Consider the following 21,946-nt stretch of genomic DNA (forward strand, 5'->3'; position numbering starts at 1 on the left):
CTCCCTACCCCGTTCTGAGCACACAAAATTTTAGGGACTGGGCCTAAAGCAAAGCAACCTTCCTAAAAATCAGCTTGCAGCTTCTAGACAAAGCAGGCTCTATACCCTGGTGAACCACAGGCAGGGTTCGAGTGCCATCCTGATGCTCTCATAAATATTTATCTTCAACACACCTTTTACAGTGTACATCTCCCAGTGCTTGCGAAGGCTGGCCAATGATAGGGCCAGGAAAACCCAGGAGCTTGTTTTCATGTGTTTCATGAATCTGATAATAAGCAAGGTTTGTGACCCAGCTGGGCTCGCAGACACCCAGCTCAGGGAGCGCTGCGAACAGGGTGGGACCTTTAACCTCATTTGTTCCAAAGTCTCTGCTCCTGGGAAAATGTCTAGATGGAGCTGAACCAGGGTTGAGTAACAAATTACTTCTCTCCAGCAAGCTCTGTCTCCGCTGACAACCATTTCAAAAGAAAGGTCAGCCTGGTAGTTGAGATAGGAGACCGGCGCCGAATCTCTAAAAGGAGCGAGGTTTTCAACCTGAGGGTGCAATGAGAATTTCAAAATGGCTGTATGTCCTTGTGGGCTGGCGCCAGAAGCCCATCAGCAGGACACACACACACACACACACGCACACGCACACGCACATGCACACGCAGATATGACTGCTCAGCCAGGCGTGAAACATACACACGAAAGTGTATACGCTCCCTGCTCCACAGGCCCCTGCAACCTATTAACATGCACATGACCAGAGCTCTTGGTGGGCAAGCGAGCGAGCCTGGGACCTCTTCCTGCCATCTCTCTTCCCTTGGCCTTTGTTCCTGCCATCTGAGATTGGGCTGGGATGGCAGAAGACATCTCACTCTCCACAGCTTTGTTAGGCCAAGAATCTATCTTGGTTTCAATCCGATTAGACTGTATCTTTCCAAATTACTTCCTTTTAATGAGAATTAAGTAAAGCACTTGTATGTAGAGATTTGAGCCAAAGCATGCCTCTGGCATGAAGGCAGTGTGTGTAAAATAATCTTAAATAAGAATAATACTGGAGAAAATTTATTGAGCGCTTACTGAGTGCTACACCTTGTGCTAAAGCGCCTCATGTATATTTTCTCACTGAACCTTTATTATGATGCCTGTGTGTCCCACTCCTGTTGGTAGAACCTATCATCATAAATATTTTCCACAGAAATGATGATAGAGGGGGACATTGGAGGCTGGGGGGAAAGGAGAGTGGAAGTGAACTGGATGGCAGAGCGGAAAAGGAGTGGGAGTTTATTATATGCCTGAGTGTGCCAGGAAGCTTCCAGTGCTCCTGTGTTTTGAGTATGGAAGAGGGGTGACCATCACACGCCACGGCTGCTGTGGGGTCTGGCAGCCGGATTCTGCATGGTGGGCTGATGAGATCTCCCTTTCCCCTGTCTCTGAGATCCTCCTCCACCCCACAGGTGAAATAAAAGCACAGAGAAATATAGCTAAGAAAGCTGGGTACCTGAATTTCTGGAACGATGGGGCCTTTCTCTGCACAGGAGCTGGCAAAGGACGTCAGCGGGGATGGAGACACGACAGGGTTGGGGCGGGCGAAGTTGCTCAGGTCACAGCTGGGAATCTCATTCTCCTCATGTCGCATGATGATGGTTTCCATGACAAAGAAGCGATCCCAAGGCAGCCAGAGGGTGTGCTCCTGTGTGATGAAAGGTGCCCGCTCAAACCGGAGGATGATAGAGATGCCGCCATTTGTGACCAAGTCAAAGCTGTTTGAGAGGGGGAGGGGTGGGAAAAAGGGGGGAGCAGGAAAAGCAGGAAACAGGAGATGAGGAGGAAGAGGATAATGGGTGGGGGTGGGGCAAAGAGAGATATAAAGGAGAAAAAAATTACACCAAAAGGTCTGAGCACTTGTTGAGGAGACCATAAAACCTAAAGACTTCACTATAACCACAAACAGTAACAGAGATTCCATAAAGCATTGGTTTTGGGGGAAATGGTTCATTACAGAGATTTTACCAAAACCAACATTAATAATCGCTGCTATGGAGAGCCATTTGCCGGGACACAGGACAGCTGATGAGCTTCTGCTATGGTGGTTCTGGTACCTAGGGACCCTTAGAGCTGAAGCTCAGTGAGAAGTCAGCAGAATGAAGTGGAACAGGTCCTGCCCTGGTATTAGGAGCCCTAAGCCTAGTCCTGCCTCTGCCATGAACTGCTCTGCGATCTCGAGCACATCCCTCAGCCTCTCTGGCCCTCAATTTTCTCAATATATAAAACGAAAAGGTTCAAATGGATTTTTTATTCAAGTATAATTAATAATACAGTGTTATATTCACTTCAGGTATACCATATAATGCTTCCACAATTCTATACGTTTCTCAGAGCTCACCGAGATAAATGTGCTCTTGACCCACTTTATTTCACCCATCCCCTCTCCCACCTCCCTTCCGGGCAACTACCAGTTTGTTCTCTGTATTTAAGAGTCTGTTTTCTTTTTCTTTTCTTTTTTTTTAAATTTGTTTGCCTCTTTCTTTCTTTGTTCATTTGTTTTGTTTCTTAAATTTCAAAGGGATTATTCTTAAATCACTAAGATCCTATGATCCTACGGCAATTTTGGCTCTGATTATGATAGATTACTCAATGCAGGCCTTTGGAATTACAAAAAGGCACAACTGACAGTACGCGTGAGGTGCAAAAGGGAAGCTGAAGACTGAGGCCCAGACTCCCTGCTGCCGTGAGGTCTCTGTGGTGTCCGGGAGAGCCGGTGGCCAGCCGGCCACTGTTCACAGCCCTCTCCCAGTCTGATGCTTTTCTTCTATGGAATCACCAGCAAGGGACCATTTGGTTCCCTGTGATGAGGAGTTTGCTATATCCACAGAAGGACTGTCCTATCTTCCGTTAGTTCTGTTAGGATTTGTTATTTTTGGAATTGAGCCTGGGTCCCTCTTCTTATAGCTACTTAGCCATTGGGCCTTGTTCTACCTGTTGGGGTGACTCCTTCTGCCTTTGACAGTCCTTCATGACTTAGAAACAGTGGCCCGGTCCACCTGCCACCTCTTGGCTGTGATGTCTCTGGACAGAGTCTTTTAGCCACTACTTGAGGATGCATTCTCAAGGCCTGTCCTCATCTTGTTCTTGTGGTTGGAGAGCTCCTGCAAACTCCTTACTTGGTCAGAATTCTAGCTCCCTCCCTCTCAGGGCATCACGTGCCCTCCTCCTCTTGGCCCACCACACACCGCCCAGGAGTCACATGTTTATTGCTTGGCCCAGGTGCATGATTCCTCATTCTTTCCAGAATCTAGCCCAGCACTTGTCGCTTATAGTTTACAGAAGGACTGTATGAATGACGCTGTCAGTTTCTTCTGAACTGAACACCCTAGGCTCCTTCCTACTTGGGCTATTGTTACAGACCAACCCAGCATTCACCCGTGCAGTTGGTTATAGAGACTCTAACACAGGACCTCACCTTTATGCGGGTTTGGGCTCTCTGCTCTGGCTTACTCTTCCCTCTCCCCGGGATTTTACGATGAACTGCCCTGACCTAGTGCCAAATCCTGTTCCTGACAGACGATGCCCCCAGATTCGGGATTCTAGGCTCCGGAGCCTGACTCTTGTCCTTTGCTGAAACTTTTCACCCACTCTGCCTGCTCCTCACTCAGCCCTTTCTAGGCCCACACTTGGGTAGCAGAAGTAGGACAGTGTCATCTTCAATAAACAGTGACGGAGTTTGTTCTGAACCAAGAGTTTAGGTTTTGGCTCTCTAAGAGAATATCCATGGTTTGGGGAAATACCCAGAGAACGACTTTCCTGTCATAGACCTGAAGAGCATCTGTACTTTGACAGAACATTTGTAACCATCAAACAGAACTTTGGCCCGGCTCACGAGCTCCTTTCACGAGAGCATGAGCGTGGGGAGGAAACAAAGACAAACCCGAAAAGACATATTCTCAAGGTGGTGAGTGGGCTAGGGGCAGCTGGCCCTGCCAAGAGCTGGGCGTGACTGGATCTTGCCAAGAGCTGGGCCTGTTCATCTGGAGGGAAACCTTGTTGTGGATATGGATGTGATTCTGACCACAAAAGGAAGGCCTGGATCTCAGGCGAAGCCCAAACAGCTCAGGGCCTGTCTAAGCACTGCTATTCACTCCATAGGTGACTTCTGTCACCTGAGCCTCAATCTCATCATGTAAAATGATGATCATAACCACTTGGCAGTTATTAATTAGACAGATGGGATAAGGAATGGGAAAAGCCCAGAACCCCACTCCCAGGGCATCATGCTCCGTATTCCTCCATTTTTTCAATTCAGCGAGCCTGGACTGCTTCTTCTGTCTGCTATTCTTTACAAATTATTCTTCATGGCTTCTATTTTCCATCTTTTTATCGATCTCTTTGGCTCTAGTTAAGTCTTGATGTCTGGTATTCCAGTGTGGTGGGTATGTGAAAGGGACCGGGGAGCTGGGCAAGAGTGGGCAGCACAGTGCCTGCCTGGGAAGTGAGGGATACAGAGCTGAGTTAGACTTGGTCCACAGACTTGTATACACTGTGACATTCAGGCTATGTCTCGGGCCTTACGGGCTCTCCCGAGGTGTGAGAGATAAGGAGGGTGAAAGAAAGGGAAGCTGAAAGGAAATGGGCAAGATTCATACATAACAAATGGGGATCTGCAGGCACCTGGAGAGTCAGTAATGGCTCTCCTCCATTATGCACTGTCTAGTTGGGAGGAAAACTCAAGCCCCATAAAGCACTGGTTAAGAATCGCTTTGAAACTCAAGCTCTCTGCAACTCTGGTTCCTATGATGTGATTTAGTAAACTGATGCAGGAAGTGTGGCTGACGATTGCCTCCCAGGCTCCCCATGCTGTCAAGGGGCCACGGAAATCACAGGGGCAGTACACACAGGGGGAATCAAAGCCTGGAGGCGAAGGAGTGGGCTCTTCTCAAGGGCCACCAAACCTACATGACTCCAGAGTGTTTTACGGACCCACTCTGACCAAGTACAGCAAAGGCAAAGGACTGACGATTTGCCATTTCATGGGAATGACGGACACCTTTCGTGACAAAAAAAGAGCAGTCCCCACGGCTCCTTCTTGATGACTGTTTCACAGCAGGTAATGATGTAGCCACAATACCTGTTGCCTAGAATGCTCACATCTGCCACTTCCATCTAGCAGGCAGCCCCAAGCTGGAAGGCAGTGAAGACAGAGCATGAGAAAGATATACTCCCCCATGCCGTACTGAACGTCTGCACTGACGTGCTTCCTGGGCTGGAAGGTGTGTGGGGCAGGGGACAGTGGTCTGGGCCGGCCAGATTACTCCTGGCACTGGTCGCCAGCCCCTTCTAGCTGGGCCCCTTCCCATTCACAGGGAGAGGAGGGGGGAGAGGGCTCCCCATGCCAAGCTTGCCACTCTGTCTAAGAGGCACACATGTCTACAAACAGATGAGCCTCTACTTCATTATCACCTCGGCCGGGACATGTTCACGTCTGATATTGGATTAAAGAGGTGCTAAAATCAATCAGGCTGGAGCATAATTTCCAACACAGAGTGAAAATCAACCTTATGGGCCCACACTTAGCCAGATGGACTGCCACCACCTGATTTTATTAAAAATCGAGGACCTGTCACCACCGACAGCCTAAATTGTTCCACTTTCTTCCTTCTCTTTCCATTTTCTCCAAAATATTCCTAGTGGCCTGTACCACAATCATCACCTCCTCATCATTTAATAATTTGTAATTTTAATAAACTGCTAATATTTACTGCATCCTTACCGTGTGCCAGGTCCTGGCAATATGGCAATGAACCAGAGGAGGGAAGGGAAACTAAGATTTATTAAACACCTACTGTGTGCAAGGCGCTTCCTCATCCATCATGGAATGTCATCCTTACAACCAAATTGTGAGATGCTAGTGTTAGGACCATTCATAGGTGAAGAAGTTGAGGCCCAGAGAGGTGAGGAGAACTGTCTAATTGTTCTAGCAAATGGAGAGTTAGAGTGAGTGAAGAAACTTTACTTCCTTCTACCGACTGTTCTCGCGGGGATCCGAGGGGCAGAGTTCTGTCATCGCCCAGTGGCTTCCACAGACCTAGGCAGTTGTAGATGGAAAGCACACAGCAGGAATACGAACATTTCTGGAGTTGTCTGGTCTGAGGAAAGTGGCCCATGTGACAGTGCTTTATATTATAAGCCATTGAGCAGGATAACATGTATAAGGTACCCTATGCTTACTCTGAGAACCAAACGAGAAGAGATTGCTTAATTTCTAGCCAAAGGGACTAAGGCCAGAGTCAGGTGCAAGGTCTCACAGCTAGTGAGTGGCAGAGCTAGGCCTCTGAATTCAGGTCCCATTCTCTTTCCACATTGCCATTCCAGCAGCAGCTATGTGGCAAGACCACGAGAACAGGACCTTCACTAACCCTGCTCTACAAAAGGTCTCCTACCTGCCATCTTGCCTGCTGACTGTGTATCCAAAGAGAGGATTATTGACGAAGCTGATATTCACACCAACCAGTGGGGTCCCATCTGATGTCATCACTTGACCACGAATGACACACGCATGCCTGTGGGTAGAGAAGAGAGAATGACGTCATCTACTTTTCATGTTTAGAACCCTGGATGGCAGGGAAGCCTTGGAGGTCAGAAGACAGAAGGCAGGCCGCTCAGACATATCTGGGCACCCAGGGGCTCGCTGTATTTACTCAAGAGGAGTAATATTCTTTTTTTCATATTGACTCAATTTAAGGCATCGAAGTGTCCTCTAAAGGGTTATAACTGGGAGATGTTTGTAGATACCTTACTAGACGTCATTTTCTAAGGATTCTATGTTATGCAGTAAGGGGATAAACTGATACAAGAGGGCTACACCAGCAGCAGAGTTAGCAGCCGGGTTACAGAGTTACGCTTGAGAATCCAGAATCATGAGACTTGGGTTCAACGCTTGACTCTGCCACTTTCTAGCTCTCTAAAGTTGCAAAAGTATGTGACAGCTCTTTGAAACTCTGTTTCTTCAGAGCAAGCTCCATGAATGACAGTGGCTATTATTGTCACTAATGGACATAGTGGAAGCGGACATACTCTCGAGAAAGTGAACAGGATAGAGGGTACATCCTCTTGTCTGGCTTTAGAAACAGCAGAAGGGCAGATGCTAAGCATCCCCCTGGAGTGGTTTCTGGAACCTGTCGCCATCTCCCAATAATATCCCCGCTCCCACTTACCCTCTATATCCCAGACAACAAACCATCTGTTTCCCCCCAACTTGTCAGGCACGTGTTGCCTAAGCCTCTGTGTCCGTGCAGCGCTCTCCCAGCTGCCTCAGTGTCACTCCAGCACCCCTGCCCCAACACTCTCATCCTTTATGACTCGGCTTCAAATGACACCTCTTCCCTGAAGTCTGTCTTGATGACCCTAATTAGACTAGTCACTTCCTTCCAAAACCTGACACAAACACCCAGATACCCTGCCACACTGCACACAGTCCTCCTCTCCACTAGATCGTGAGCTCCTTGAGGGCAGGGTCAAGGACTACTCCTTTCCTTCTCTCTGTAGTGCCTGGAAATGCCTAATAAGCACTAGGTCGTTGTTTAAAACAATGGTGGATTGAGTAAATGAGTGGGGCAATTAGAGATCATCTAGAATGATGGTTTTTCAAATATATCAGAAATACATCAGAAATGGAACCTTTTCACCAGAAGATATTTTATAAGGACCTCAACATGGAAAACAGAAACCACATCTCTCTAGACGAAATAAGAGCTTTGGAGTGATTCTGAAGGCAACTCTGGATTCTTATGTCTCTGGAGAAGCCAGAGAAAAGCCTGTTGGAAAATCAATGAGTTGGTGGAAGAAGAGGAAACGGGTCCACAGAGGTTACGTTATTTGCCCCAAGTCATGCAGCGGGTAGTGGCAGAGCCAAGCCTCACATGCAGGGCTCACAGCTCCGGGCCCAACTTAGACCATTCTGTTTACCACTGGCAACGGGAGAAAAAGGAGGTGCTCAGTGGTGTCAACATCCTAAGGCATCAGGGCACTGGGGAGACAGCCCTGGTTGACAAGCCAGATCTGAGGCGAATATTCAGGTGTGAGTATCCAGACAACTGTTTCCATCTGCCTCTGTTCAGATGGCTTTTTTTTCTGGCTTGGAGAAGGGCTACTGATGAGACCTATGGGCATTCATAAAAAAGGGATCTCAAACAGCCTCTGCCTCATTGGGTACTTACATCTCTACCTTCCTAGAGTGATAAACTTTTCTCTGTTTGATGAGAAAAGCAATTAACACCAGGCTTGTAAGCAGCTGGTCTCACTAGTGTCAGCTTGTCCTTTCAGAAGGCAAGAACAACTACCCACAATGCATCAAGCTCCCCTCCCCCACCCCACCCACCCCACCCCACCCCACCCCACCTCACCTCACCTCACCTCACTACACCCAATCTGGTTAATGCTAATCCAGTCAGCGGTTTCCTTCCGAGGCCCTTGGTCTAAATGCAATTACACGACAAACGAGTTAAGCGGTGAGGCTCAGCAAAGACTCTCAGTCCTGCTCTGAAGGTCTCCCAATACATTTATGTGAAATTATCTCTCCACTAATGGAAAAGATTTATTCCATCAATTGTATTCAGCTGGTACTGAGAGATGCCTTCTTTAATGGAGGAAAATTGAATTTCTTATTGCTGGAACTTTGTCCTTCCAAAGAATTACTAACAGATCTCATCCTGGTGCTGGCGACTGTCCAGCCTTGTCCTGACATATGTGCCTTCAGATTCTGCTTGGATGGCAACTAGCCCTCCGGGGATGGTTTCCTTTTGGGGGCTGCCCTGGCTGCTGCCCCTCATACACATGCGGGCCAGCCTCCTCTGATGATCTCTCTTTGGAGGTTTCCTGATTATTGGGAAATGTTAAATCAGCACCATTTGGCCATCCTGTAGCCTTCGCTTTGGCCAGCCAGAGCAGATGTAATTTTAGCCCAGGGTCCCATGGGTTGCTTGGGTTCTGGAGAAGATTAAGTCGACTCCCTATACCCCTGTACACCACAGAGGCCTCTTGCCAAAACAGGCATTTGGCTCAGGAATTAGGTCCTGGAGAAAAACACTTCCATCCTCCTCCTGTTTAACCATGATTTTCAGTTGTCAAGAAAACCCAATTTAACACAAAGGCCTCTCTGGGACAAAGGAGATGGGGGAAGTCGGCTCTGTGGAGGCCTCTGAAATGTGTCTCATGCTGTGTTTTTTTTTGTCCAGGGAGGTTTGAAAAGATGTGCGTCCTGGGCTTCCAAATGCTTTCTCCCTTCATCCCATTTATTGAATGGATACCACCCGTGGTATACTGGTAAACATTTAATACTTGGCTTTCAAAAGAAAAATAGCTTTCATTGGTAGCGTTTGCCTATTTCTGTGGTGTAAATACTTCCACCCTGGCCGATTTCATGCTATTAACGAGATGTCACTGAATCCAGACTTGGGAAGAGATGCACAGTAGGACCCTATTACCAAGTCCTTCCTCCACAAGACACAAGAGTCCTAATAAACTTAGGAGAACGAGAATAGTGGAATATAGTAAAATAATTAGGAAGTGATGAGTGTTGATTATCTTTGTTTTTAATAAAATTTATTTAATTTCAATTTCACACACTTTATTTTTTCAGAAGAGTAGTGTTCAAAAACTAGCCTGCAGAATTCCCGAACATTTAACAATCAGTTCTCGTAAGCGGGCATGAGCCCTCGGCTTCTGTATGCCACGGGAACAGACCCCACACTAAGGGTCAATGTGGCTGACAAATAGTTAATGCTCGGACCGTGAAATTCTATAACGGAAGACCACACCTTGGCAAGAAGTCAGTAACATGGGGTGCAAATCACTATCACAAACTTGGCTTTCCGGCTGCTTCATATGGCCCTCCTCTCACCAGTCCTATATTTGACAGGTTTTGCTTTCCTTTGGTCACTATCTGGGCATAATAGAGTTTTGGGGTATTATTTTCTCCTTGTCCTCAGGGTCCCATCTAAGCTGTCATCACCTCAGTGAGGTTGATACCAAGTCTTCCTGGCACAACTAATCACCTCTTCCTCTAGGCTCCCCTAGATACTTCCAAGGATCTCTCCATGACCGTGACACTCACAGAATTCTATCATTCACATTTACATAGCTGTCTTACATGCTTGCATGCGAGTCAGAGGAGGGCTCTGACCACATCCCCTGGGGCTAGGGCAAGCACGGACATTGCTCCCTGAGTGTCTATTAGGGGAGAAATGATCAAGTACTTGAAGCTCAGAAAGGAATGACTTGCTCAAGGTCATAGAGCAAAAAAACTGGCTGAGTGGACACTCAAAGCTAGGACTTCTGACTTCCAGATCTTTACTCTTACTACTATTTTAGGTACCTGCAGCCACTAAAATTCACTCTAGTTAAAAAACCGGGGCACCTACTTAATAAGCTAGGCACTGTGTACTGTGTTAGATGAGGGGGTTTTAAATGCGGGAATTACTATCCCCGGTTGCTTGCTGGAGCTCACCAGAGCCAACCTGAAATGCTCGAGTGTAGCTGTCTCTGACATAAGTGAATCAACACATGGGTTTGGCATATGTCAGGCAGCTGGAGCACAAAACAGGCAATTAGGTTGAGTGAACTCTGCCAGGAAGGAGCGCTCGTGCCAGGCCAAGGGGGTGGGGGTGCGCATCAAATGAGCTGGCATTAGTCCAATCACGCTCAGGGCCTGACTGAGGTGCCCTTGCTGACACCAGTGAGGAGGAAGATCTGCCTGACTGCTTCCTGAGTACAGCGGCCAGGTTGGGAGTCAAGAGGGGAAACTGTTGGAGAGACAGAAACACCTCGAAACAAAATCAAGCAAATAAGAAGCTAACCTCAACTGTCAGTCAAGCAAGGGGGGGGCGGGTAGGGGATAGGCTGGGAAGCGCCCTGGCCAGGGAGTCGGTTCCTACTTCTGACTCTGGTAACTAACTATAGGACTTTGGAGAATCATCGGACCTCTCTGGACCTCCATTCTCAGCGGCCCATGTAGCTGAAGTTTTTTCCCATCCTGATGTCAAATAGAATCCAATGCATGTTTAAGAATGAGAAACTTAACAGGGGCGCCTGGGTGGCTCAGTCGGTTAAGCGTCCGACTTCAGCTCAGGTCACGATCTCGCGGTCTGTGAGTTCGAGCCCCACGTCGGGCTCTGGGCTGATGGCTCCGAGCCTGGAGCCTGCTTCCGATTCTGTGTCTCCTTCTCTCTCTGCCCCTCCCCCATTCATGCTCTGTCTCTCTCTGTCTCAAAAATAAATAAAGGTTAAAAAAATTAAAAAAAAAAAAAGAATGAGAAACTTAACAGAGACCATGGAGGAAGGGAAGGGGAAAAAGTAGTTTCAAGCAGAGAGGGAGGCAGGCCATAAGAGACTCTTAAATACGGAGAAAAACTGAGGGTTGATGGGGGGGAGGGTGTGGAGGAGAGGGGAAAATGGGTGATAGGCACTGAGGAGGGCACTTGGGATAGGCACTGGGTGTTGTACATAAGCGAAAATCACGGGAATCTACTACCCCTGAAGTCAAGAGCACACTGTCTACCCTCTATGCTAGCTAAGTTGACAATAAATTATCTTTAAAAAATATGTATAATGGTTTTAATATAGTGCTACCCATTCTAGCTCAAGTAGCCCTATCATCCCTAGCTTTAGAATCTTCATGGAGTTCATACAATCCTGATACTTACCTCTGAACTGTTCGCTCTCTATGGAAACTTCTACCTATCCTGTTCACCTGAAACCCACCTGCATTCATCGAGTGGTACCCCACACTCCCACCCCTCTGGCCTACTTCCGTAAAACCACTGGGGCAATCTTCCTCCCAGGCAGACCCATGAGCTCCTTGAAGACAGGGGCCACATCTCCTTCACCGCTATATTCTTAGCATTGGGCATAACTGATGTTCATGTCTAAGTGGGCAAAAGAGAGCCTCCACTAAAACTGGTATTTGCCCTGGAATCTGAATGCATAGCACAGAGTAAGCTCTTGATAAATTATTCATTGAACGAATAAAGAACTGATGTGTTTCTGTCACTGAAGGGGGTGGGGGTGACGCCTGGGAACTCAGAGCTACTTGACCTTGATGGGGATATGGCCAAGGAACCGAGGGCTGGAGGGGCTGGGCCTTTTTAGCTGATCAGCCCAAACTGCATCCCAAGGCTGGGTTCCTTCCCCTGGAGGATCCACACCATCTCAGCTTGCAGTGTTACTACCTTGGGTCTATAGCCTCCTATCTGTACCTCTTTTTTCGAAAACTTAAAAAAAAAAAGAAACACAAAAAACGAATGCTGGAAATTAAGTCAGATTTGTTATTCAATGCCTATTATGCATGCAGATAAAGGAAGATGAAGGGAGAAAAGCTGCAGCTTTAACTTTTTAGTTATTAAATGAGAACAGCTAAGGAAACTGGTATTCAGGAGAACGGAATAATCACTTGGGATCTAGGTGGCAAAAGGTAACTTTAGCTCTTCCCTGATTTAAAGTATTTGATACTCCGTGCCACTCGTTTATGAAAATCACTCCTCTGTATTACATACTTTAGACAGACTTATATGCCTGACCTGTAAGAACCCTTAAACCGTTGTCTGCTAGCTCTTGCTGATTGACTGGCGATCTTCCCAGCATCTCCTAGACTTTATTCAACATCTTGTAAGAACCTTACTTGGGCCCAAATGAGAAACCCACTTCATGGGGCTGTCAAACCACCCCAGCAAGGGGGTTTCTGTCCAAGCCTGACCTTATCCACACTGTAGCCTCCAAGACCCTCCTTCCAGCCTGGACACACTAGCTGTTGTGCTGGCCTCTCTTTCTGCCTTTCCATCTCAGGGCTCTGCCTCAGTTTCCTTCACTAGCTTTTCTAGCCTGACATCTTCCACCTATAAACAAATTCTTGGGAACCCACTGGTCATAATGTGTTAGAAGAGACCTTCCTCCTAAACTTTTAAACTTCTCACTGGGAAGGTGAGAAAAGAAAGTCTAAGGACTCATCATTAATTATCCATGAGAACTTTGGGAAAGTCACTTCACCTCTCAAACTACTTACCGTCTGGCACATATATACACCCAAGGAATCGAGACTCTCAATTTGTTTTAGATGCCTCAAAAAATCAGAGTTCACATCACCAGAGAAGGGCTCTTAAGGCTCTTTTTGAGTATACACCTTTTTTGTAAACATTTTTGAGCAGGCTTTGTGGATGTCTTTATATTTATTAACAAATTGTACACATGTGCAGCCGTCATTAGCTAATACTAATCATATGCAGTTAGTGCAAGGTTTAATGGATAAAAATGCACACAGGCACACTTCCTTTCATTGTGCTTCACGGATGCTGCATTTTTACAAACTGAAGGTTTGTGGCAACCTTGTAACAAGCAAGTTTATTGGCGCCATTTTTCCAACAGCATGTGTTTACTTCATGTCTCTGTGTCACATTTCGGTAATTCTTGCAACATGTCGAACTTTTCCATTATTATCTTATTTGTTATAGCGATCTGTGATCAGTGAACTTTGATATTACTACTATAATTGTTTCGGGGCACCACGAACCATGCCCATGTAGGATGGTGAGCTTAATGGATAAATGTTGGGTATGTTCTGACTGCTCCACCAGCTGCTCTCCTGTCTTTCTCCCTTTACTCAGGCTTCTCTATTCACTGAGACACGACAATATTGGAATTAGGCCAGCTCATAACCATAAAATGGCTCCTAAGTGTTCCAGCATTTTAAACCAAAAACTAGAAACGATTAAGCTTAGTAAGGAAGGCACGTTACAAAAGCTGAGGTAGGCTGAGAGCTAGGGCTCATGCAATAGTTAGCCAAGTTGTGAACGCAAAGGAAAAGTTCGTGAAGGAAATTAAAAGTGCTCCTCCAGTGAACACACGATGATAAGAAAGCAAAACAGCCTTATTGCTGGTATGGAGAAAGTGTGAGTAGTCTGGATAGAAGATCAAACCAGCTACAACAGTCTCTTGAGCCAAAGCCAAATCCTCCAGAGCAAGGCTCTAACTCTCTTCAATTCTCTGAAGGCTGCGAGAGGGTGAGGAAGCTGTAGAAGAAAAGGTGGAAGCTAGCAGGGATTGGTTCATGAGATTTAGGGAAAGAAGCTGTCTCTGTAACACGAAAGTGCAAGGCGAGGCAGCAAGTGCTGATGTAGAAGCTGCAGCAAGTTACCCAGAAGATCTAGCTAGGATAACTCATGAAGGTGGCTACACTCAACAGATTTGCAATGGAGTTGAAACAGCCGTCCATTGAAAGAAGATGCCATCTAGGACTTCCATAGCTGGAGTGGAGAAGTCAGTGCCTGGCTTCAAAGCTTCAAAGAACAGGCTGATTCTCTTGTTAGGGGCTAAGGCAGCTGGTGGCTTGAAGTGGAAACCAGTGCTGACTTACCACTCTGAGAATCCTAGGGCCCTTAAGAATCTCCTCTGCCTGTGCTCCATAAATGGGACATCAAAGCCTGGAAGACAGCACTCTGTTTAAAACATGGTTATTGAATATTTTAAACCCTCCTGTTTGGACCTACTGCCCAGAAAAACAGATTCCTTTCAAAATATTTCTGTTCACTGACAATGCATCTGGTCACCTGAGAGCGTTGATGGAGATGTACGAGATAAATGTTGTTTTCATGCCTGCTAACGCAACATCCATCCTGCAGCCTGTGGACCAAGGAGTCATTTTGATTTTCAAGTCTTATTATTATTATTTTTTTTTAATTTTTTTTAACGTTTATTTATTTTTGAGACAGAGAGAGACAGAGCATGAGCAGGGGAGGGTCAGAGAGAGAGGGAGACACAGAATCTGAAACAGGCTCCAGGCTCTGAGCTGTCAGCACAGAGCCCGACGCGGAGCTCGAACTCACGGACCTCGAGATCATGACCTGAGCCGAAGTCAGCCGCTTAACCGACTGAGCCACCCAGGCGCCCCTCAAGTCTTATTATTTTAAGAAATACATATCATAAGGCTATAGCTGCCATAGATAGAAATTCCTCTAGTGGGTCTGGACAAAGTAAATTGAAAGCCTTCTGGAAAGGATTCACCATTCTAGATGCCTTGAAGAACATTTGTGATTTATGAGGTCAAAATATCAACATGAATAGGAATTTGGAAGAAGTGGACTCTAACCCTCACGGGTGACTTTGAGGGGTTCAAGACCTCAGTGGAGGAAGTAACTGACGACGTGGTAGAAAGAGCAAGAGAACTGGAATTATAGGTGGAGCCTGAAGACATAGCTGAATTAGTGCAATCTCATAATAAAACTTGACCAGATGAGGAGTGGCTTCTCATGGATGAGCAAAGAAAGTGTTTTCTTGAGATGGGATCCACTCCTGGTGAAGATGCTGTGACGATTGCTGAACCGACACAAAGGATTTACAATGTAACAGAAACTTAGTTTGTAAAGCGGTGGCAGGTGTGAGAGGATGGACTCCAGTTTTGAAAGAAGTTCTATTGTGGGTAAAATGCTGTCAAACAGCATCACATGTTACAGAGAAATTGTTATTGAAAGCAAGAGTCAATCAATGTGGCAAACTTCAGTTTTGTCATCATTAGCATTATTATTTTTGAGAGAGAGTGTAAGCGGGAGAGGGATAGAGGGAGAGAGAATCTTAAGTAGGTTCCACTCCCAGTGTGGAACCTGATGCAGGACTTGATCCCATGACCCTGGGATCATGACCTGAGCCCAAATCAAGAGTCGGATGCTCAACCGACTGAGCCACCCAGGCGCCCCCATTGTTGACTTGTTTTAAGAAGCTGCCTCGGCCACCCAACTTCCAGCAACCACCACCCTGAGCAGTCAGCAGCCATCAGCATCAAGGCAAGACCCTTGACCAGCAAAAAAAAAAAAAAAAAAAAAAATTATGATTCACTGAAAGCTCTGATGATGGTTAGAATTCTTTAGCAATGAAGTTATTTTTGAATTAAGGTATGTACATTGTTTTTAAGAGATAATTATATTTCACACTTAATAGTCTATAATAGAATTTAAACCTAACTTTTATATGCACTGGGAACCGAAAAATTCACTTGCCTTCCTTTATTGCATGATTTGCTTTACTACAGTGATCTGGAATGGAACCTGTAATGTCTCTGAGGTATGCCTGTATTTCAAACAGTCTTCTTGATAATGCTGAGTCTTTGGATTAACATTTTTTAGATTCTTGAAAACTTTGAATCTTGGTTACCTTTCTGTTCGATCTGATGAAAATGAACCTTATTGGTTTTCACTTGAGAGCGGAGTTGAGAAGACTATACTAGAAGTACCAGCTCTGCCATTTTTGTTTTGTTTTGTTTGTTTGCTTGTACTCACACTGTATTGTCCTTGATCTGCAGCTACTCTATAAGGATCTTTCTATGGCACCGGACCATTTTATGCGTAGGTTTATTTGAAACTAGATTTTACACACACACACACACACACACACACACACACACACACACTGCAGTCATGTTGTAATACACCAGAATCAACCAGTACAGGTTCACTGTCTCTCTAAGAACACCTTGTTACCAACTAACATTGGGACCAAGGGAGCAAATGAGTGAAAACCTAGTGTCCTATATGACTCAAACATTGACTAAAACATGACTTCTCAAGGTAAAAACTCAATACAGGTAGACACTCTAATTTTCTCCCTGTACCTCATGGACCACATTGGGCACCCATCTCGGGACCACGGTACTGTGCTAGAGTTACAGTGGTGTGTGTTTGTGATTTCTTTTAATGAAATAATCTTCAATATGCTATTGATTATTATATTCAAAAGTTGCCTCCTAGTTGTGCTTCATTCTTTTTCACTTATTTCAAAGCTCTTCCTAGGTTTCTTTCACTGACCCTAGGCCAAAAATGATAGAACTTGATCTAATCACTTAACTTTTGATGTTCCTGACTTATTGGAGGGCAGGGAATTGGACTCAATCTTCTCTTCAGGCACCGTGTAGATCTGAGCTCCCCAACTGTCCAAACTTTATCACTGTTCTTTTACCATAGCACCAGCAACTCTGTGCTATACAAGTCATTTTCCGCAGTATCCCACTGTCTCCAGACAAAGCCCACAGTCTTCAGCTTGGCATTTAACATCCTTCAGGATCTGGCCCCTGCTGGCCTCTGCAGGCTACGTCCCGTTTTGCCATTCTCATATCCTGTGTTGCTGCCATGTGAAATTTACGTCTCATATCATCGTCCTGGCATGCATTTCCATGCCTCTCTGCCTTTGTCTATGCTACTTCATCTGCCTCAAATGTCTTTCTCATTCTTACTAACCTCTCCTTGAAGGTCTGCTTTTCAGTGAAGCTCTTCCTTATTTCCCCAGTACAAAGAAGGCACTCCCTGCTTTAGTGAACAAAACACAACATATTCATCCCACTAAAGTGTATTCGCTAGTTCAAAGATCTCATCTTCTTTTCTAGATTGCCAGTTCTTTGAGGGTAACAACCATGTTCTTCCCACCTTTTAAGTCCAGTGCCCAGCACAGGACTAGGTGTATAGGATTCATTCAGTAAATGTTGAGGAAAGAAATAAATGAATATCACATGAATAAATGAAAGAAAATGATGAAGGCAAAAAAAAAAAAAATGAGTATAGTTATTTCAATTAGCCCAAAGGAAAGGATAGATATGGGTTGAGGGAAGAGAAACTCAGACAGAGGTCTGGTAAATAAAAATAGGGTTCAGTTATTGGATCTTTAATTGAGCACCTACTATGTACTAGATGGACACAGTGCTGGGTAATATTTATTTATCCATTTTCTTATTTACTTATGGAAACTGCAGGAGGGCAGTGCCTGTAGTTTCTGTTTTATTTTCTATCGTATTCTAAGCAGTTGAATAACTAACAATAAATGAGACACAATCTCCGTGTCTGAGGAACTCAGATTCTGGAATGAATATCATCATTTAAAAAAAAATCGTCATATCTGGAAGTATAACAAGTATGGGATAAAAAGGGATGCTGCCTCCCAGGTCATGCCAGCATGACCTACAGACATTCCCACAGCTAGAATCGAGCACCAGGCTCTGCCCATGTACCCTGATTTTTGTTCTTCCATTTGGAATTGGGTTCGGTTCAGACTCTACCAGAGGCTTCCAGATCACCTGCTGGCTATATGGAATAAACATCACAGGGAAGTACTCCAGTTCATTCAGAAAAAGCTTCTTCTCTCAGACTATTTTGTATATGTCTAGGGAGATAGCAGGAGAAATCCACAATCTTCTTCAGATTAACAGAAATTTAATTTTTCAGCTAAGAAAGTTCCTTGCGGGGATTGAATCCAAGCCCCTCATTTATAGGTGAGGTATGTGATGTCTGGAGCTGGGCAGGGATCCTCTCTATCAGACATCAAGGCTGGGACATTGACAGGTCTGCTATAGTACCCTGACACCACCTGGGGGCATCTAGTGACAAGATGGTCTGGAAACTGTTAGTGTCTCCTAAGCCCCCAGGCTGTGCCTCCTGCAGAGCCCAGAAGCCACCATTCTGTGACCTTCTGGCTTCATGTGGCTGTTGAGCCCTTCAGATTCTCAGGGAGCATGAGCTTTCAGGCTGCAGCTCAGATCACCCAAGCCTGTAGGCAACCTGACTGCTGAATGCTGATGCTTCGGGCTGAGTCACCTCCCACAGGAGCCCTCTGGAATATTCTGCTGGCTGATGGAGGTGCACACGAGAACAGAGCCCTGGACTATTCATAACACTCTATGTCACAGAAACGAATCCATTGGCTGTGGCAAAGGAGAAACAGTCCTGACAGAGGCTGGCCAGTGGAGATCATTTTGGAGGAGCAAGTCTCCTGCCTGGAATGTTGCTTAGAAAGAGTGGGGACAGGGACATGGAATGTATGAGACATGTCCCAAAAGGCTGTTCTCTGTGCTTCAAATCAAGAGGCCTGCTTCTAAGAATTCTCAGGAGATGGTTTGTGCTGTTAGAAAAACTTGAGGCAACTCTGCTAACGTGTGACTCCATATATAGTCTCTCGGTGTACAAGTCCATTCAGGGACTGTGTGTCCTGTCTTCCTGTCAGAGCACAGGACGGGTTCTGCTTTCTCCTGGAAAAGGGAGACTTCTGTTGTTTCACTCCGAAAGGGGAGATAGGGATGGACCACAATTAGACTCACTTCCTAGGTTGGGGACAATGCTGGGCAGAGACGCAGAAAGGGGCATGCAGAAAATCCACTCAGCAGACTGAGTCTGAGGCATACAGCAATTGACAGGTGGTGTTTAAAGTCAACAGTCATTCAAGGGACAGGGGAGGAGGATCTGACAGGGGCATAGCCATGATGAGGTGGCTCCCAGGGGCGGCTGGATGTGGATGTCCTGTGTGTTACCAGGCAATAATGCCCAAGTTCCTGAGCAGAGCAGGGATGGAGCTCCAGGACCAGATGTGGCAAGGGTAGGAGCCTGGCAAGAGAAGGAAAGACTTGAGTCCTTGGGTGGCAGGGGTCCTGGGTTGCTCGTCTCAGGAACTGGGGCACAGAAAGTGAGGTTAGGATTCTGGGCCAGGGCAGAAACCCGCATCGCAGAGCTGGTAAGCCAATGGTCAGATAGCAGAGCATTTGAAGGACCTGAGACTGAGCAGCTGGGGCTGCTCTGCGCCTTCTCTTTGGATTGGGGTTGGTGCTAGAGGCCTACAGGTTGGATGTGCGGGGTCCTGCCGGAGTGGGAGGGGAAGAGGGAGGCAGAGGCGGGGGAGGGGAAGGCAGAGGCAGGGGAGGCAGGTGGGCACAGCTCTCTCTTCTGCCAGAGCACTGTCCTGAGGTAGCAGCTTCTGTCCACATCACAGTCCATCACAGCCCAGCACTGCGGGGCTCACTTGTAGCCAACTTTTGATGCCTCCAGGATCAGACTGGAGGGCTGGTTAGACTCACTGCAGAGGTATTTGGTAAGTCCTGACCCTAAGAGCTCCATTGAGGCCAGTCTTGGTAATGTGATGCATGGCTTTCCAATGTTTTTACTTCTTGTTGCTCGAAATTTATCAGGGTGTCCTAAGTCCCTGATTTATAAACACCAGAATTACTGCTTGAGAGAGCCCTCACTTAGGACTCAGGAGAGTCCTGTTCCTACCCTGCTGAGCCAAGAGCTTTCTCTGACCTCAAAGTTTCCTCTTCTACCTGATGATCTCAAGGTCCATTCACCTCTACCTGCCTTGGTGCTACGGCATTTGCATCAATTCTATAACTACACTAATAGGCTTCTGGCTCAGATCCTCATTTTTCTCCCAGTTTTCACAGTGACACTAAAACCCATACAGATACTAATGTCCTTGCTAACGCTGATGCTAACTCTTGCTATTAGTGGACAAGGGCCACTAACACTTATTGAATGTGTACTGCCCTGACACATAAGTGTTTTACATCTCATTTAATCCTCAGACATCCCCATGAGGTATGGGTTATTATCCTCATATGACAGATGGAGAAAGTGAGGCATAGAGTGAGGCTTGTTCAAGGTCATAACAGCTAGCAAAGGGTGGGGCCGGGATGCAAGCCCAGGCTACCTGCCTCTGAGGCTGGTGCTCTGAAGCACACAGACTTCTTGCACATCCTCTTTACATCATGCTGTACAGTATTAGATAGAAAGTCAGGGCAAGCCGGGGTTGTAGAGTTGTAGTAGAATCATGCTGTACAGATTTCTGAACTGAAGATGCCGAGATGGCAATATAAAGGACCAGGCAGGGAACGGAGGCTCGGCACATAGGCTCCAGAGGCATTCGGCTTGGCTTCCTGCTGGCCCTGCCACTTACGAGCCCTGTGTCTTTGGCTAGGTCACTCAATTCTCTGTGCCTCCGTTTCCCATCTGTAAAAGAAGGCTGATGAAGTCCCTATGTCATCTGGTTTGGGGGGAGATGTAAAGGTGATACTACTTAGGAAATGTACAAACCATTTCCAACAATGCTGACACACAGAACATTCTTGGTAAACGTTAGGTGTCATTACTGAATGTGTGCTACATGCCAGCCATCAGGCTTTCAGGTGTTTTAACTCATTTAATCTTCCAAACAACCTGCGGGGTGGGAATTGGTAGCCCCACATTACAGATGAGGAAATGGAGCCTTGCTCGCCCAAGGTCGTTTGCTCTCATTTGCCCGAGGACTTGAATGCAGTCCCTCCCCCCAAAGACCCCGAGTGGTTCTCCCTTAAGCACAGCATCCTCTGCTAATGCCTCCTGTGATGGACAGCTAGGAGCCGGCTCAAGCTACCAAGCAAACAGAGATTGTAATTCGGTTTTGAAATCAATAAAGGGATGATCAAGTGGCAGAGGAGGAGTTGTTAGCTGCTCATCAGGATGATGTGAGAAGTTGCTGCCTGCATCCTGAATTAAATTCACCTAGTTGCTTTATCATCATAAACATTCATTTCAATGTGGGGAGGGATTTTTTAAAAACCAACATGAATAATATATAATGGCTGGCATTTTGGAGGAAGCAGGATCCTTCCCTTCTTCCATCTTCCGTCAGGGTAATTCATCATTGTCTTTCTCCCTGCCCCCCTCTCCTTAAACTGATGGGGTAGTCTGTCAGCTCAGCTTGTTCTGAAACGCAGGAGTATAATTCAATAATAAATTCACTCAGAAGCCAGCTGTCAGGAAGCTGGTGTTTATTTGAGCTCCATTAGATGGTCTCTACTGCTCAGCCTCTCTGAGGGCTGGCTGAGGGCTGTCGAAGGCCTGGGGCTGGGGGATGCGGGTGGGGTGGCACGTAAGTGCTTTTCTGTAACTGCTCTGCCACTGATCGTTGCGTGTCACTTTATGTCTGCAGTGCGCTGAGAAAAGATTATGGTGCAGACATGATCTTTTTTCCCTCCTGTTATTTTTTTTCCCCCCTTGGAAACCCTGGCTTTCAAAATTCCTGGGAACTTTGTGTCTTTTTCTCTTTTTAAATGTTTATTTATTTTGAAGGAGAGAGAGAGAGTGAGAGAGCAAGCATGAGCTGGGGAGGGACAGACAGAGAGGGAGAGAGAAAATCC

At 46.2% G+C, this 21,946-nt stretch overlaps 1 protein-coding gene across 1 annotated transcript in view; it reads right to left on the bottom strand.

The window, feature by feature from the left end:
- TENM4 (teneurin transmembrane protein 4) overlaps nucleotides 1–21,946 on the bottom strand; it is a 2,883,939-nt gene that overhangs the window by 67,710 nt on the left and 2,794,283 nt on the right. The window contains 2 exon segments of the mRNA XM_053900128.1: nucleotides 1,487–1,748; nucleotides 6,423–6,542. Coding sequence (XP_053756103.1) covers nucleotides 1,487–1,748; nucleotides 6,423–6,542 — 382 coding nt within the window.

The sequence above is a fragment of the Panthera pardus genome, unplaced genomic scaffold (genome assembly GCF_024362965.1).
Source record: "Panthera pardus isolate Hobbes unplaced genomic scaffold, ASM2436296v1 HiC_scaffold_12, whole genome shotgun sequence".
In the NCBI taxonomy this organism is placed as follows: domain Eukaryota; kingdom Metazoa; phylum Chordata; class Mammalia; order Carnivora; family Felidae; genus Panthera; species Panthera pardus.